Source organism: Chenopodium album, chromosome 22, assembly GCF_948465745.1.
Source record: "Chenopodium album chromosome 22, dcCheAlbu1.1, whole genome shotgun sequence".
Taxonomy (NCBI): domain Eukaryota; kingdom Viridiplantae; phylum Streptophyta; class Magnoliopsida; order Caryophyllales; family Amaranthaceae; genus Chenopodium; species Chenopodium album.
This window is the reverse complement of record NC_137855.1, coordinates 26489370-26504040: the sequence shown is the minus strand read 5'-3', so window position 1 is coordinate 26504040 and position 14671 is coordinate 26489370. Positions and strand designations below refer to the sequence as shown.

At 36.9% G+C, this 14671-nt stretch overlaps 1 protein-coding gene across 1 annotated transcript; it reads right to left on the bottom strand.

The window, feature by feature from the left end:
* Window positions 1-2347: 2347 nt before the first annotated feature.
* LOC145604115 (uncharacterized) lies at window positions 2348-3196 on the bottom strand. The gene has a single exon (XM_081660064.1). It carries the CDS (start codon window positions 3194-3196, stop codon window positions 2348-2350), a length of 849 nt encoding a protein of 282 aa, XP_081516190.1.
* Between the last annotated feature and the right edge of the window lie 11475 nt (window positions 3197-14671).

Genomic DNA, 14671 nt, shown 5'->3' with positions numbered 1-14671 from the left:
TGGACTTACATGCTTTCGTTACGACATATTTTTGAATGCTTACCTTCCTAGTTGAAGAGGGTCTTCACTGTTTGAGAGCGCTTAGGGTTGAACTAGACACATTTTAAGCTAAGGTAGCCCTTAGAACTCTTGAGGACTTTTGAACCCCTAGTTCACGGGAAAGTGGTAAGATGGTGTTGCTCTCCGTAGTGAATAGGATTCCCTTGGTTGGTATTTGCTTATTTTCATGTACAGTCCCATGTGAGCGTCAATTGTTCAAGCCTCCATCACTTTTGTTGAGCGGCATATTGGATCCTTAACTATGCGTGTCTTAATCCTTGTGTTGGTATCTAGCTCCTAAGATCGTGATCATATAACTCTAGAGGAGGAAGAGGGAATTTCTTCTCATTTTTCTTTGTTTTCCTTGTGTTCTATTACAAATTTGGTTTTTATTTTACATCTACCTTCTTGCTAGCCATGTTGAGCCTTATTTCCCCTTTCTTGGTTAAACTACATTACAAACCTAGCGGCCTATGTTCTACCAACCCTTGTAGTTAGTGAAGCATTGGCTTGTGAGGTTCGAGTTTGAGAGTTTTGATTTTAAGCAAGGAAGTTGTGTAATTTGGTTCAAATAAGGTCTTGAAAGTTTATTCATGAAAAAGTGCGCTAAAGGTTTGGCAAGGAAGTTGTAAATCATGAAAACCAAACACCAATAAAAAAAGATGAGGAAAGAAAGAAAGGAAATAGAGAAGGAAAAATCGAGATGAATGAAAAACATGCAAAAAGGATTAGTATTGTCATGTAATTTGTATTGAAGGTTGTGATTTGAAATTAGGTTAGATTCCTATGTTGTTATTGAGAGATGGCCACTCTTATGCTTCACTTAGGAGTTTCCACCAAATTTTTCAAATTAACTCCCAACCTTAACCTTTAGCCATGACATTACAACCCTAACTAAGACCCTTGGACTTTAGAGGGGCGTGGTCAAAGAACGGTAGAGGGAGATAGACTTCAACCCTATGGAGAAAGTATGCATAGTTGAGATGTCGGGATAGCCTCATTGTTCCACATAGAATTAATTTTTTTCCGGTTCCCTCGCGGAATCATGAGGAGCCAACTAGGGGATGAATTGAAGCTAGCGGAGAGAACGTGGACGCATCCATGGGTCTAATTCCTCCGTACCCACAGATCTGCGGGCGCATAAGATCTGAGAGGGCGCACGCACAACATCTGCGCAGGCGCGTAGTGTATATGCGCGGGCGCGCACCGCTGGGTTTCAGTTTTTTTTATTTCGAATTCTTGTATCTTTTTAGGGGACCTATATATATAAGTCGTAGGGTGGATTAGTGCATCATCTAGCCTTATCTTAGAAACAATTAAACCCTAATCTTAGAGAGAGAAAGTGTAGTATTACTCAAGTTATCTTCATGTATGCAACTTTGGCTCAAGTTCAATTTCAATCCATCAAGCAACTTTGCAAGTTTTAATCTTTCTACTATTGCCTATTTAGTAATCTCTAATCCTCTCTCTTAGCTTTGTTTAATTGCACTCTAGTTGTTTATTTCTATCTATTTTGTGGATTAGTATAGTTTGGTATTCTCATTGTTTTTTTATCATGTTTGCTTTCATGTTTATTTTGTTTTCATTTAGTTTTGTTATCATGTCTAATCCCCCTTTTCTAGGCTAGTTTCTTAGCTAGGGGAAATGCGGTGTAAATTATGTATTGAATGATGATAGTGGATTGATTACATGCCTTAAATCAATGAAAGATATGATTTTTATTGACTTGAGATTATTGTAGCACTTTATTTGATTGCCTTCTAGTTTAAATGCATGAAAATTATTTGAACTAGATTTAGATCACCTCTATTTTAATGATTGCATGAGAATGAGTTGTTGAAATGGAGTTCCATGTATTGTGCCTCTTTATTCTTAGGTTAACTTGTGCCTAATGGGATGCATGAAAATGATCCTATTTAGCTTAGACCACTTTCATTGGCTTACCTAAACATTTGCATGAAAATGAATTGTTTAGGTAGAATCTTATATTCTTTGGCATGTTAATCATGATGCTTATCATTGTTTTGCTTCATTTTAATCATATTTGAAACCCCCCTAATCCCTAGTGTTGTTTTATCCTGATTTATCACTCTTTTTACTTGTTTATTTATAGTTCTAGTGTCTACATTCCAATTTCCAACAAAATATACCCCTTTCTTACTCTTGCATGGTGATTTTGATATTAAATGAGAAAGCTTCCTCAATGGATCGACCCTTGCTTGCCACTAACTAGTTTAGTGTAAAGTCTAGGTTTTATAAATAATTAATTTGATTAGGGATAATAGTTTAACGACCTATCCTAGCCCGATCAGTGTCCTATTACATCGCACGTGAAACAAAGAAGATGAATATTCTCAAATGGAATGCTTTTCCATGCTCCACCTACCCATAAATTCGTAATTAGTGGCCTATGCATGTTAATCTCTATGCAAACCCTAGCATAACGGCCTCTTGTTAGACGATTAGTGGCATAATCCAATTTGATTGGATTTCCAACTCTTTTAGCTATTGTGAAGAGCGCATCCTTCTCATAATATTCGACGGGAAGTTTTGGAAAATGGATCCAAACTACCATATTATAAAGACTGGAAAGATTTGGCCTAAAATTAGGTTTCCATTTTGATAACACAAGATAATGGTTATAAATGAAACATGGGCCCCCATAAAGAGCACGATCATAATCATCCTGAGATGAGAAATGGAATAGATAAACATTACCACCCATATCAATAGTCTTTAATCCTCCTTTGACTTTCCACATAATTCTAGCCCTAGCATCCATAAATGTTGGTCTAATGTTAATACCTAGACACTTACCCATTAAGGAGAGTTTCCATGGTGATCGCAATTTAGCCAAGGTATCCTTAGGAAAGGTTACTGCTAAATTCGAATTAGATGGAGATATTTCCAAATCCTCCAAATCAAGAGACATATCAGAGATTTCTTTAGCTTGATTGAACCATTGACTAGATCCAGCTACCGCTTCCCTAAAAGATAAAGTTTTGGTTACCTTAGTATCTCCTTTATGAAGATTGTCTTCTGAGGGTTCCTTATGAGCGTTGTTTCCCAATTGCATAATAGGGATATCCTTATTAATACCCTGAGTAACAACATCCTCCATTAAAGAGTCAGGATCTTCCACGTTACAATCATCCATGATCAAGAAAAATGAAAAAGAAAGAAAAATACAAAGAAAAAACTAAACTAAATGAGCTTGATCCCTTACCTAACTTAGCTCCCAGGGACTCCACACCTTGGGGTGTGAAGTGACTCCCTAATTACTAAAGAAGGATAGAGATTAAGCTATGGAATCTAAAAAGAAAAAGCTTGGAGAGAAAAACCTAGAAAGCAAAAATTTGACACTTATTCATACCATTATTTGTTTCAATTTTGACTATGCGTATTACTAGAGTTGTCAAAAATTGACCAGAACTGGTGAATTCGAATCGTTTTAAACTGTTCCGAAAAGGAACCGAACCGTTAAGAACTTGTTAATATAAAACCGCAAATCGTCCTGACCTGATTTTTAAAAACCTAAAACTATTCAGCCGAACCAATACAACCCGAAACCAAGAACAACTTGAACCGAGTTCTTTCGAACCCAATAGCAACCCGACCCATTTTAAACCGAAATTGTTTAAACCCGAAAAAAACCCAATAAACCTAAATCATTTACAACTCGTAACTGGTTAAGATTGAACCGTTTATAACCTGTAATCTGTTATGACTGAACCATTTACAACCCGTAACTGGTTATGAGCGAACCATTTATAACCCGTAAGTTTGGAACCCGTTATGAGAGAAAATTGAGAGAGTGAGAGAGTGAGAGAGAAAGTGTTTTGCCTAAAGTGGTACAGGTGAGTATGAGGAATGAGATAGGAGGATTTTAGGGTTTGAATTTGGCTTGAGCCGATTTTGATTAGGTTTTAGTTAATTTGTGGAGGTGAATAAGAGGCATTAGATTAAAGTTAAGTTTAATCAACAGTTGTGAGATTATTTTGTTGAGGGGTTTGGATTGTGATCCGTGATTTTATTGAGCAACAAATGAAAATTATAATGTAATAGTTATTAATTAATAGTCATTTTCTCAAAAAACTAAAAAAATAATTAATAGTCATATTTTAATTTAGGAAAATTTGTCAAAAATAACACCACCTTTGGGTGGTCTTCCCATAATAGCACCACCTTTTGATTATTCCTGAATAACACCACCTTTCACATGTATTTGCCAAAAATGAAACAAAAAACCGGTAACCTGTTTTACAGGTAACCTAGGACACGTGTTCTAGTTTGATTGGTCAATTTATTTATTTTTATTTTTGACTGTGAAAAAACTTTAAAAAAAACAAAAAAAATTTTAAAAAAAAAATCCCCCTTTCCCACGACTTTCAGCGGCATCCACCACCTTTCAGTGGCATCCACCGCCTTTCGCCGGCATCCACCACCCCCACCAAGACCATCCACCTGAAACAACCCTATCCCCGACCCCCTTCCTAGTTTCCGACCCCCTTTCCAGCACTCCCTCCCCTTTCCATCACCCCCTCCCCTTCCCTACCCCTTTTCGGCACCCACCTCCCCTTCTCGACCCCTTTGCACCACCCTCTCCCCTTCCTTACCCCTTTCCGGCCGACCCTTTTCCCCTCTTCCCTTTTCCGATTTTGGCCCCCTCCCTCCTTCCCTTTTCAATTTCGGCTTCCTCTCCTTAATTTTCGTAGGCTAGGGTTTCGGTGGTGGGTTGTTTAAGGGTGGGGGAATGGAAGAAGGGGTGTCGTTCAGGGAAGGGGGAAGGCTAGGGAGGTCGATCAACAATGAGGGTGGGGGGAGGGGCGCCAGCGAGGGTAGGGGTTGGGCAGGGAGAGGCCAGCAGGGAGTCTAGGTGGTGGTTTTTTTTTTCTTAATTTTAACTTTATTTTAATTACTTAGGTTTTTTTAAAAAACCTTTTGAAAATAATTGACCAGTGACATTGTGACACGTGTCATAGGAAACCAGTATAACAGGTTACCAACCGGTTTTGTTTCATTTTTGGCAAATACATATGAAAGATGGTGTTATTCAAGAATAATCAAAAGGTGGTGCTATTATGGGAAGACCGTCCAAAGGTGGTGTTATTTTTGACAAATTTTCCTTTAATTTATAAACTACTTGTAGTAAAGAAATTATAACTAAGTAATTACTACTTACTATTATTAGTAACTTGAAAACAAAATATAAATATAAGTACACAACTAATAAAACGATCATTATTACTATAAGTCTACAACGTGTTTAAGACCCGACCAATTGTAGGAGATTATAGGTACTAATTGCGGAATTTACATGAATCATATTTATATAGTATCAAACCAAGGATCTCATGCATAACACATAAAGAAGTAAGAATTATACCTTTGAAGCGTGATTCCACTAGTGATCGAGCAAGAACAAGGGGGATAAAGAACCTCAAACGTGATTCCTCTACTTGGTCCACAGGCACAGATTAAGACCTCAACTAATGTTAGTTAGTCGCAAAAGAACTCTTCAATCGACTTTCTACGGAGAAGTATGAACAAAGAACTAACCAAGAACCACCGCGCAACACTACGTACGCCACTAGGGGTGGCCGGCCGTGGGTGTGAGGGGGGAGAGAGAGAGAGAGGGCCGTGAGTTTTAAAGGAGGGTGAGGGCTTTGGACTTTGGTTGCTTAGATTCACAATTCACTGTAAGTTAATTGTGACTTAATTAATTAACCCTAGGCGTGACTATTATTTATAGATCATATCTCTAAATAAAAGTCCATGTCAAAGCCCAACTCCTAATCCCAATCAAACTACACTTAGCCCAATCATACATATGACTAGTTAAATGCTCATGAGGCCCATTAATGGGCCTTCAACTTGCTTAACCCATTACCCTTGTGTGTGACCTTATAGGATCCATTCTAAAGGGCTTTAAACTACTTGACTAGTCCAAAGATCATCTCTCATGGTCTAGCAACAGAGGATGACGCCCCAATAGAATGAACTTATTATCTCCATAATAGTGATCCTTGATATATCTAGTAATTGCACTTATCGAAGACACAACTCCTTCAATCTCCCACTTGTCTGAGACAAGTGCGCAATATTCAAATTCCTTAAGTCATTTTGTGTCGATTTGAGGATATGATTGCATCTTATGTAATCATTATTAATCTACAAATCTTTTCCTGAAATCTGAGTTAGAATTACAAAACAAACCGTTGCTTTGTAACACATTTGAGCATGGCCATGCATTTTCTGAATTCCCTTTCTACAAGAGGCCAAAAATAAGACACCTTCCTAATTAAATAGGTAGACTCAATCCAATCTTGTGGCAACCAAGGCTCCCATTCAAATTCTAAAATAACCAGGAAACACCCTTTATAATCTCCAGTTACGGGAAGACGTTTGAATGTACCACAATTATAACATCCATTAAATGTGATCATGTTCCACTCATGTCAAAGGAATCCACTAATATATCCGGAAGCTCTATACTTGAACTTCAAAGTAGGTCTATAGTTCGATCATGCATCACTTATGCATATCCATGTGATTGACCGAGCATCACTACGCTCCTATAGCCCATGAAATTGCGCTATCCAATCAATCTTAACATGCTAGTCCATTATTAGAAATCATTTATGTCCAGGTTAATGATTCCGAACTAGGAACTTAAATAATATATGAATTTAGTTCACCTGTGGGGTTTCATTCAAAAGGTCATTAACCTAGTGAGCCCATCAATTCATAATTATTTTGGACATTTTATTTAATATTGAAACCACGATTAAATAAGAGAAATAATAAATTTCTGATTAAACATAATAATGCAAATTGATCAGGATTAGATAGGTCGTTAAACTACTACCCCTAATCAAATTAATCATTTATATTCCTAAACTACCATAATACAAGTATAGAGGTATGTAAAGGGTCGAACCACTAAGGAAGCTCACTCGTTCAACATCAATATCACTAATGCAAGAGTCAAAAGGGGAATATTTTTGTTGGTTTTTGGATAAAAAGCACTAAGACTACAAGCTAGCAAATATAAAGAAGATTAAAATCAAGAGAGAACGACGCTAGGGGTACGGGGGTGTCAAACATGATTAGAAAGAGGGGGACAATAATGGTTATCATGATGAACATGCCAGAGTAAACAAGTTCTACCTAAACAATTCATTCTCATGCAATAGTCAAGGGAAATCAATGAAAGAGGTCTATGCTAACTAGGATAATTCTCATACATCCTATTAGACACAAGCAAATCAAGAGAATAAAGAAGCACAATCCATAAAACTCCATTTTAACAACTCATTCTCATGCAATCATTAAAATAGAGGTGATCTTAATCTAGTTCAAATCATTTTCATGCATTTAAACTAGAAGCCAATCAAATAAAGTGCAACAATAATCTCAAGTCATTAAAAATCATGTCTTTCATCAACTTAAGGCATGTATTCAATCTAACCATCATCATTCATCCAACATTCAACACATATTTTCCACCCCCTTCCCCTAGCTAAGAAATTAGCCTAAAGAAGGGAGATTAAACATAATAGCAAAACTAAGCATGAATTCAAGAAGCACAAGACTAAGCATGATTAAGAACAATAAAACAATACCAACTAGTTCAACTAAAGAGATAGATGAAAATACCAACTACAAAGTAAATAAATAAAGCTAAAGAAAGGGATTAGAGATTACTAAAGATGAGATTAATAAAGATGAAAACTTGGAAGTAATGCTTGATTGAAAAGAACTTGACCAAAGTTGAATATAATGAAGAAACTTGAGCAGTAATCTACTTTCCCTCTCTAAAATTATCAAATCTAACCCTAAGATAGAGAAGCTCTCCTAAAACTTATTAAAAATGGAATAATAGATGATTGTTAGTTAAGATAAATTAACCCAAAAAGGGCTATATATATAAGCTAAAATAAAAGAAAATAAAGGGAACATAAAAATAAATAAATAAAAATAATAAAACTAAAAATAAAAAGAAAAATAAAAAGGAAAACAAAACAAAAGCCCCCAAAAACATCAGACCCTTAATCCCCCTTCTTCTTCGATTTTTAGCTGCTCTCAAGCTTCATCACCATCATCAACTCCATCAATGGCTATCCTTGCTTTGTCCTTCAATATCAACCGTTCGATCTTATTAAATATCATGTGTGAAGCTCGTGAGGTGGTTCGATCGAGCCGAGGGTGGGTTCGACCGAACTTTGGGTTGGTTTGGTCGAACCATGGGTATGTTCGACCACACCTGTAAAAATCAGAAAACTTCGAACGATTCTGACCATTTTTGCTCTTTTACTTCGACCTAACTTCTCAACGGTTTGCCCAAACCCGATTGAAATTGAATTTGCTCTGATTTGGGGCTGTTGCTGTGCAATTGGTGATTGGTAGCACCGGGGCTACAATTGAGAGGTGCGAAGGTCGATTGGAGAACCAATTGATGCGGGTGTGCTATGGTTGCGCGGTGGTCAGGTCTCAGGTGGTTTGATGGTTAATTGGAGACAGCAGCGATGGTGCTGGAGGTGAACTGGTGGAGTCAATTTGGGTGGCTAGAGAGAGAGTAGGGGAGTTTGGTGAGGGAGTGGCTGCGAGGTGCTGGTGGTTGCTGTAAATTGGTGTAGTGGTGAATTGATTGCGGGTTGCTCTGTTGTTGCTTGTGCTCTGTTGTTGCGGGGTGGCTGTGAGGAGCTATTATTGGTGTCATAGGGAGGTGCTCAGGTGGTTTGATGGTGGAACAGGGGGTGTGAAATGGTGGTTAATTGTTGGCTGGAGTGCGTTGCAGAGTGAGGTGCTGGTGGGAGCAAGGGAAGTGAAATGCTGGTGTTGTTGGTGTTGCTATTGGTGAGTGTGAGGAAAGCCGGGGTGGTGAATTGGTGGGTGCTTGAATTGGTGTTCTGATTTGTCTGAGGTTGATGTGGTGGAGGATAAGGAAGGTGGGGTGATGGATAAGCGTGGCAGCAAAAGGAGGGGTGAGATTGTCTCGAACCTTGGACCTCCGAACACGAATATGACTTTGAAACCCGGAACACCTACAATAAAAAACACGAGGGTATTACCAAGAGATAAAATAAAATAAAATAAATAAAGTAAAATAAAATAAGATAAATAAAGTAAAATAAAATGCTAAAACTAAAGAAATAATAAAATAAAATAAAATAAAACAAACTAGACACTAAAAGAAAATAAGTAAAACGAGAGAAGAGGGAAATTATTAACTAAAACTACAAAAATAAACTAAAAACTAATAAAACTGCAAAAATACTCAAAATAGAGAACGAATAAGGAAAATAAGAAAATAAGCAAAATAAAGTATAAAACTAGGGAAAAATAATAGAAACTAAACCGGAAAATAAGCATAAAAATACCCTAAAAGTGACATAAAAGTCACTTATCAAACTCCCCCAAGCTAACCTTTTGCTCGTCCTCGAGCAAATTAACATGAAACACGAGAGAAGGAGAGTGGTTTATTCAAGCAAAACTAAGACACTAAAGGAGACAAGAATATACACTAACTAACTTTTGTAGGAATCACGGCCAATTTTAGCAACAAAAGACAAGCCCTTTAAGCCCCTAGATCGCCCTAGAGGACGACTGTGCTTTCGTGAGGGTGTCCTAAGAGTTTAACCCACAACTCTAAATAAAACCAAGGTAAAACAAAAAGAAAAAGAAAAGCAAACACAACCACGACCAACATGACATGACAAGGCTTAAGAAAACCAAACAAGCTTTTAGATAGAAAATGCTCCATTTGGACTCAAACGATGAGACATGCACCAAAAAATGCTTACCTTTCTCAATTCTACGAGGGAAAACACGTTATAAGATGGTAGTGGTTGAAAGAGACAAACCTAAGCTAAGCGTAGAGAACTAATGATTTCACTCTCCACCCTAGCCCCATCCAAGACGGTCCACGTTCTCTCCACTAGATTCAAATCATCCCTTAGTTAGCTCCTCATGATTCCTCGATCACTAGTAGAAAAATTGAAATAAACATCGCTAATTGGCCACCGGTTCAACCCAAACCCGTGGCAAAAATAATTGGTGGGAAGAGGTGAACCGTTATTGCCACCGGTTCAAACTAAACCCGTGGCAATAATAATAAGGCCACCGGTTTTGAACCCGTGGCAATAATCAGTTAAAAAAAAAAACCCCCCTTATAAACCCCAAACCCTATCTCTCTCCCCTCTCATCATCCGCTCTCTCTCCTCTCTCCCCTCTCCTCTTTCTCTCTCCTCTCTCCTCCTGCTCTCATCTCTTTCTCATCTCCTTCTCAAAAATCCTCCTTCTCATTCTCAGAAATCCTCCTTCTCCTTCTTCGATCCTCCTACTCCTTCTTCGATCCTCCTACTCCTTCTCATCTCCTTCGCCCTCTTCTCATCTCCTTCGCCCTCTTCGCCTTCGATCTCTTCATCTCCTTCTCTTTCATTTCCGCCACCATCAAGACCACCACCGCCACAATAAACCACGAATACATGCACCACGAAGACATACACGAGGTTTGTGTTCAATTAATCGATTTTTCTTGGTTAATTAATCGGATTTTGTTGGGTTTAATTGATTGATTTTCCGGGTTTAATTAGTCGTTTTTGGAATTGTTTGAGTTTCTTAATCGATTTTCATTTGGTTTTTAATCGATTTTAATCAATTAATTCTGGGTTTTTGTTTTTGAGTTCGTGAATCAATTTCTTGGTATTTTTTTATGGATTTGATTGTTGTAATATTGTTCGAAATTGATGGGTTTAATTAGTTTTGGAATTTTCTAGGGTTAATTGATTTTGAAATTAAATTGTTTTCGTTTAATTGATTTTCGAAATTTCTGGGTTTAATTGATTTCCGTAAGTTTTGGGGTTAATTGATTTGCTGGGTTTGATTGATTTGCGTTTAATTGTGATTAATTTTCGACAGTTTATAGGTACATGCATGATTTTTGGGTATTTTTTTTCGCATTTTTTTTAGTTTTAATAATTTATGGCTTTTTTCGTAATTTTTTTTAAAGTTCTAATAATTTCTTTTTTTTTTTTGAAGAGAAAAGTTGTAATAATTTCTGGGTTTGATCGATAATAATTTCTGGGTTTTTTTTTAATGGGTTTTTTGTCTGGGTTTTTGTTTAATGTCTTGGTTTTTGTTTTTGTTTTTGTGGTTTTTTTTTCTGGGTTTTAAAACTTATTTTAATCGATTAATGGGTATGCATAGTGTTCTGGATTATTTTATTTTATTTTTTTTTCGCACCTTATTTATTTTAATTTTTTTTTTGTTTTAATTGATGCAGGTATATCGAAAAATCAAGATGCAGGAATATTGATTTAGATGTATAATTTTTTTTTGATGATTTATGTTGTAATTTTTTTTTATTTATATGGTGTAATTGTTAGATTATACTGATTTATATTGTAATTTTGATTCCCGTTATTGTGATCTATATCCAGCAATTAGTAGATTAGTAATAAAATTATGATTTGAGTTCTTACATTTAATTGTTTGATTTTTTTTTGCTTTTTTATTGAGAAAAAACAAGTACTCATTAATAGCAAATCCATGTTTGATTATATTTCAACTGACTTGAAAAAGAAAAAAAAAATTACATGGACTATTGCCACCGGTTAACCGGTGGCATTAAATTTAATATTAAAAAAAAAAAAATAAATAAAAAAAAAAAAAAAAACCTGGAAGTGAGGAATGCCACCGGTTAACCGGTGGCAATAATAGTTTTTGCCACCGGTTTTGAATCGGTGGCCTTTCTTCTAGGAATTGCCACCCCTCAACTGACCACTGGTTCAAAACTGGTGGCATAGGGGGGTTTTGAACCGGTGGCCAACTTGTTTTTTCGCCTAGTGGATGGAACCAGAAAAAGAAATTTTTATGTGGAATCATAAGGTCATCCCGACATCTTAACTATGCATACTCTCTCCATAGTGTTGAAATCTATCTCCCTCCACCGGTCTTTGACCTCACCTCTCTAAAGTCAAAGGGTCTTTATTAGGGTTGTAACGTAAGGCTAAGGGTCAAGGCGGGGCAAAAATTTGAAAATTTTGGTGATATTTTCTAAGTGAAGCAAAAGAAGGGCCCTCTCTAAAAAAACAAACTCAAGAAGACACCAAACATCAAACAAAAATACCAATATGCCATCTCCCCTAAGCTTACTCATCACCAACACTAAAAAAAAAAAAAAAAAAAACAAAAACGAAGTAAGGCTCCCCCCCAAGCTTGAACAAAGCATTGTCCTCAATGCTTAAACTAGGGAAGAAAAAGAAACCAAACTATTTTTTTTTTTTAATCTTATTTGTTGTCCTTGCCATTTTTTAACTTTGGACGACTTTTTCTTAAAACTTCATTTAATTTTCTTGAATTGCATCTTTCTTCTCAAACTTTTTTGCATATTCTCTTCAAGCTCAACTTTCAAGACCTTACTTCAACCAATTCACAAAGTTTTCTTGCTCATGATCAACACACAAAAAACTCGAACCTCACATGCCAATGCTTCACTAACTAAAAGGGTTGGTAAACATAGGCCATTAGGTTTGTAACGCGGTTTAAACAAGAGCGGGAAACATTAGGCTCAAATTGGTTAATAAGTAAGTTGATGCAAAATAGAAATTCAAATTTGTAACAAGGTAAAAAGAAGATAAAGAAAAATGAGATGAAAATGTCCTCTTCCTCCTCTAGAGTTATATGGTCACGATCTTGGGAGCTAGCGCCAACACAAAGATTAAGATATGCATAGTTAAGGATCCTAAATGCCTCTCACAAGAATGATGAAGGCTAGAACGAAAAGAATGCCGATTCTTGATACAAAATTTTTAGACAAATGACGCTCACACGGGATAAGAAATAAGCAGATGCCCACCAAGGGAATCCTATCCACCATAGAGAGCAACACCATCTTACCACTTTACAGTGAACAAGGGGTTCAAACGTTCTCAAAAGTTCTAAACCGGGCTACCTTAGCTTACAATGTGTCTAATTCAACCCTAAGCACTCTCAAACCGTGTAAACCCTCATCAACTAGGAAGATAAGCATTCAAAGACACATCATCATGAAAGGCACACAAATCCAAATGAATGAGCAATTCCAAATCAAAATCATTTCAACTTGTCATAGTCATGTTTGTCACGCAAAAGGGAAAAACAACACAGAAGAAAGAGGAAGAAATCAAAAAGGTTCACAAATGAGGCATGTAATTCAAGTAAATCCCAATCGTCATACAAATGACCGTTGATAACAACATCAACGATCCCAGGTTCCTTAGAACCAAATTCAAGCAACCTCGAACCATTCAACTTCTTCCTAAGCTAAACCTAAACTAAGCACCCAAAGAGAAAGTAAAAGAGTGAAAACAAGAAAGGTCTCACTGAGAGGTTGGCTTAAAAGTAAAGGAGCATAAAATCGAGTTCACCAAATGTCACTCCGCTCCAAGCTTCCAAAAAGCAACCTTCCTTAAGAGAGCCTTCAAACCAAGAGGGAACTTCAAGGAAGTCATCGTACCTTATTGTCACCTTATCATCACATGGAGGTAAGCTCTCATTATCCATCACAACATCGACCACATCAACTCTACATACGCTCAACGCCATAGCGCTCTTCAAAACAACATTCTCAACTAGCCCACAAGGGAAGGGAACCAGGCCTTCAAACTTGTTTGGTTCACTAAAATCAAATGGCTCCTCATTTTGTTCTTGAACCTTCTTCTCAACCACATCCTCTACAACCTTGTCTTCCTTACTTTCATCCTCCTTGCAAGTTTCGGGTTGATAAGTATATGAAGGGTTAGTAGATGATTATAAGGGGAGTTTTGTGGTTAAATGGAGAGAAGAAATTTTGGCTAGTTGGGAATCAACAACTTCACTGTGAGATTTGATCTCTTGAAATTGTTGAGTGATAATTTGACGTTGTTGAAGAATTTGGGTTTGTGTGTGGTCGGGTGGGGATTGTTCTTCATACGCTTGAGGATTTTGGTCATGATGTTGATCTTGAAAGTTCCCCATTCAGATGGAAGGGTAAGAAAAATTTTGGGTTAGAGGATTGAAAAGAGGTTCATCTTGGAGGTAGGAGTTTTCTTGCTTTGGAGGTTGTTGAAGTTGTTGAGATTGAGCTTGGGTTACAAACTCTTCTTCCGTCAAAGTCAAAGCCTCACCTTGCTTGGGATTGAACTCTCTACAATACGATAAATCATGATAATTTAAATATATCAATTCTAATTCACAATCCCTTGTCAAACTAGAACTAATATGCAATTAAGTTTGCTATCATGGGAGATTAATCCAGTCTAAAACAAACAACATGCCATCATCACTTCAGTCAATTTAATCACACAATTATCATCAAATTTATCTGAAATAACTCAATTAACCATTACAAAGCTTCACTCAACACCTAGTTGACAAGAGGAAAATGTAGGTCGTTCTCTACCCTTCCCCAAAGCCAAACTAAATTTATAAACACTCGACCAACCTAATACTAGTATATGGTAAGTCAAGGGTCGAACCCAAAGGAATGAGTAGGTGCAAGCTATAGCCTAGGTCAAGCTACCTCGGAGATTGTAGTGAGAAAATGGTTGGTACTATGGTATCAAAAGCTAGATTAATAGAGAAATTCAAGATGCTAAACACTAGGGAT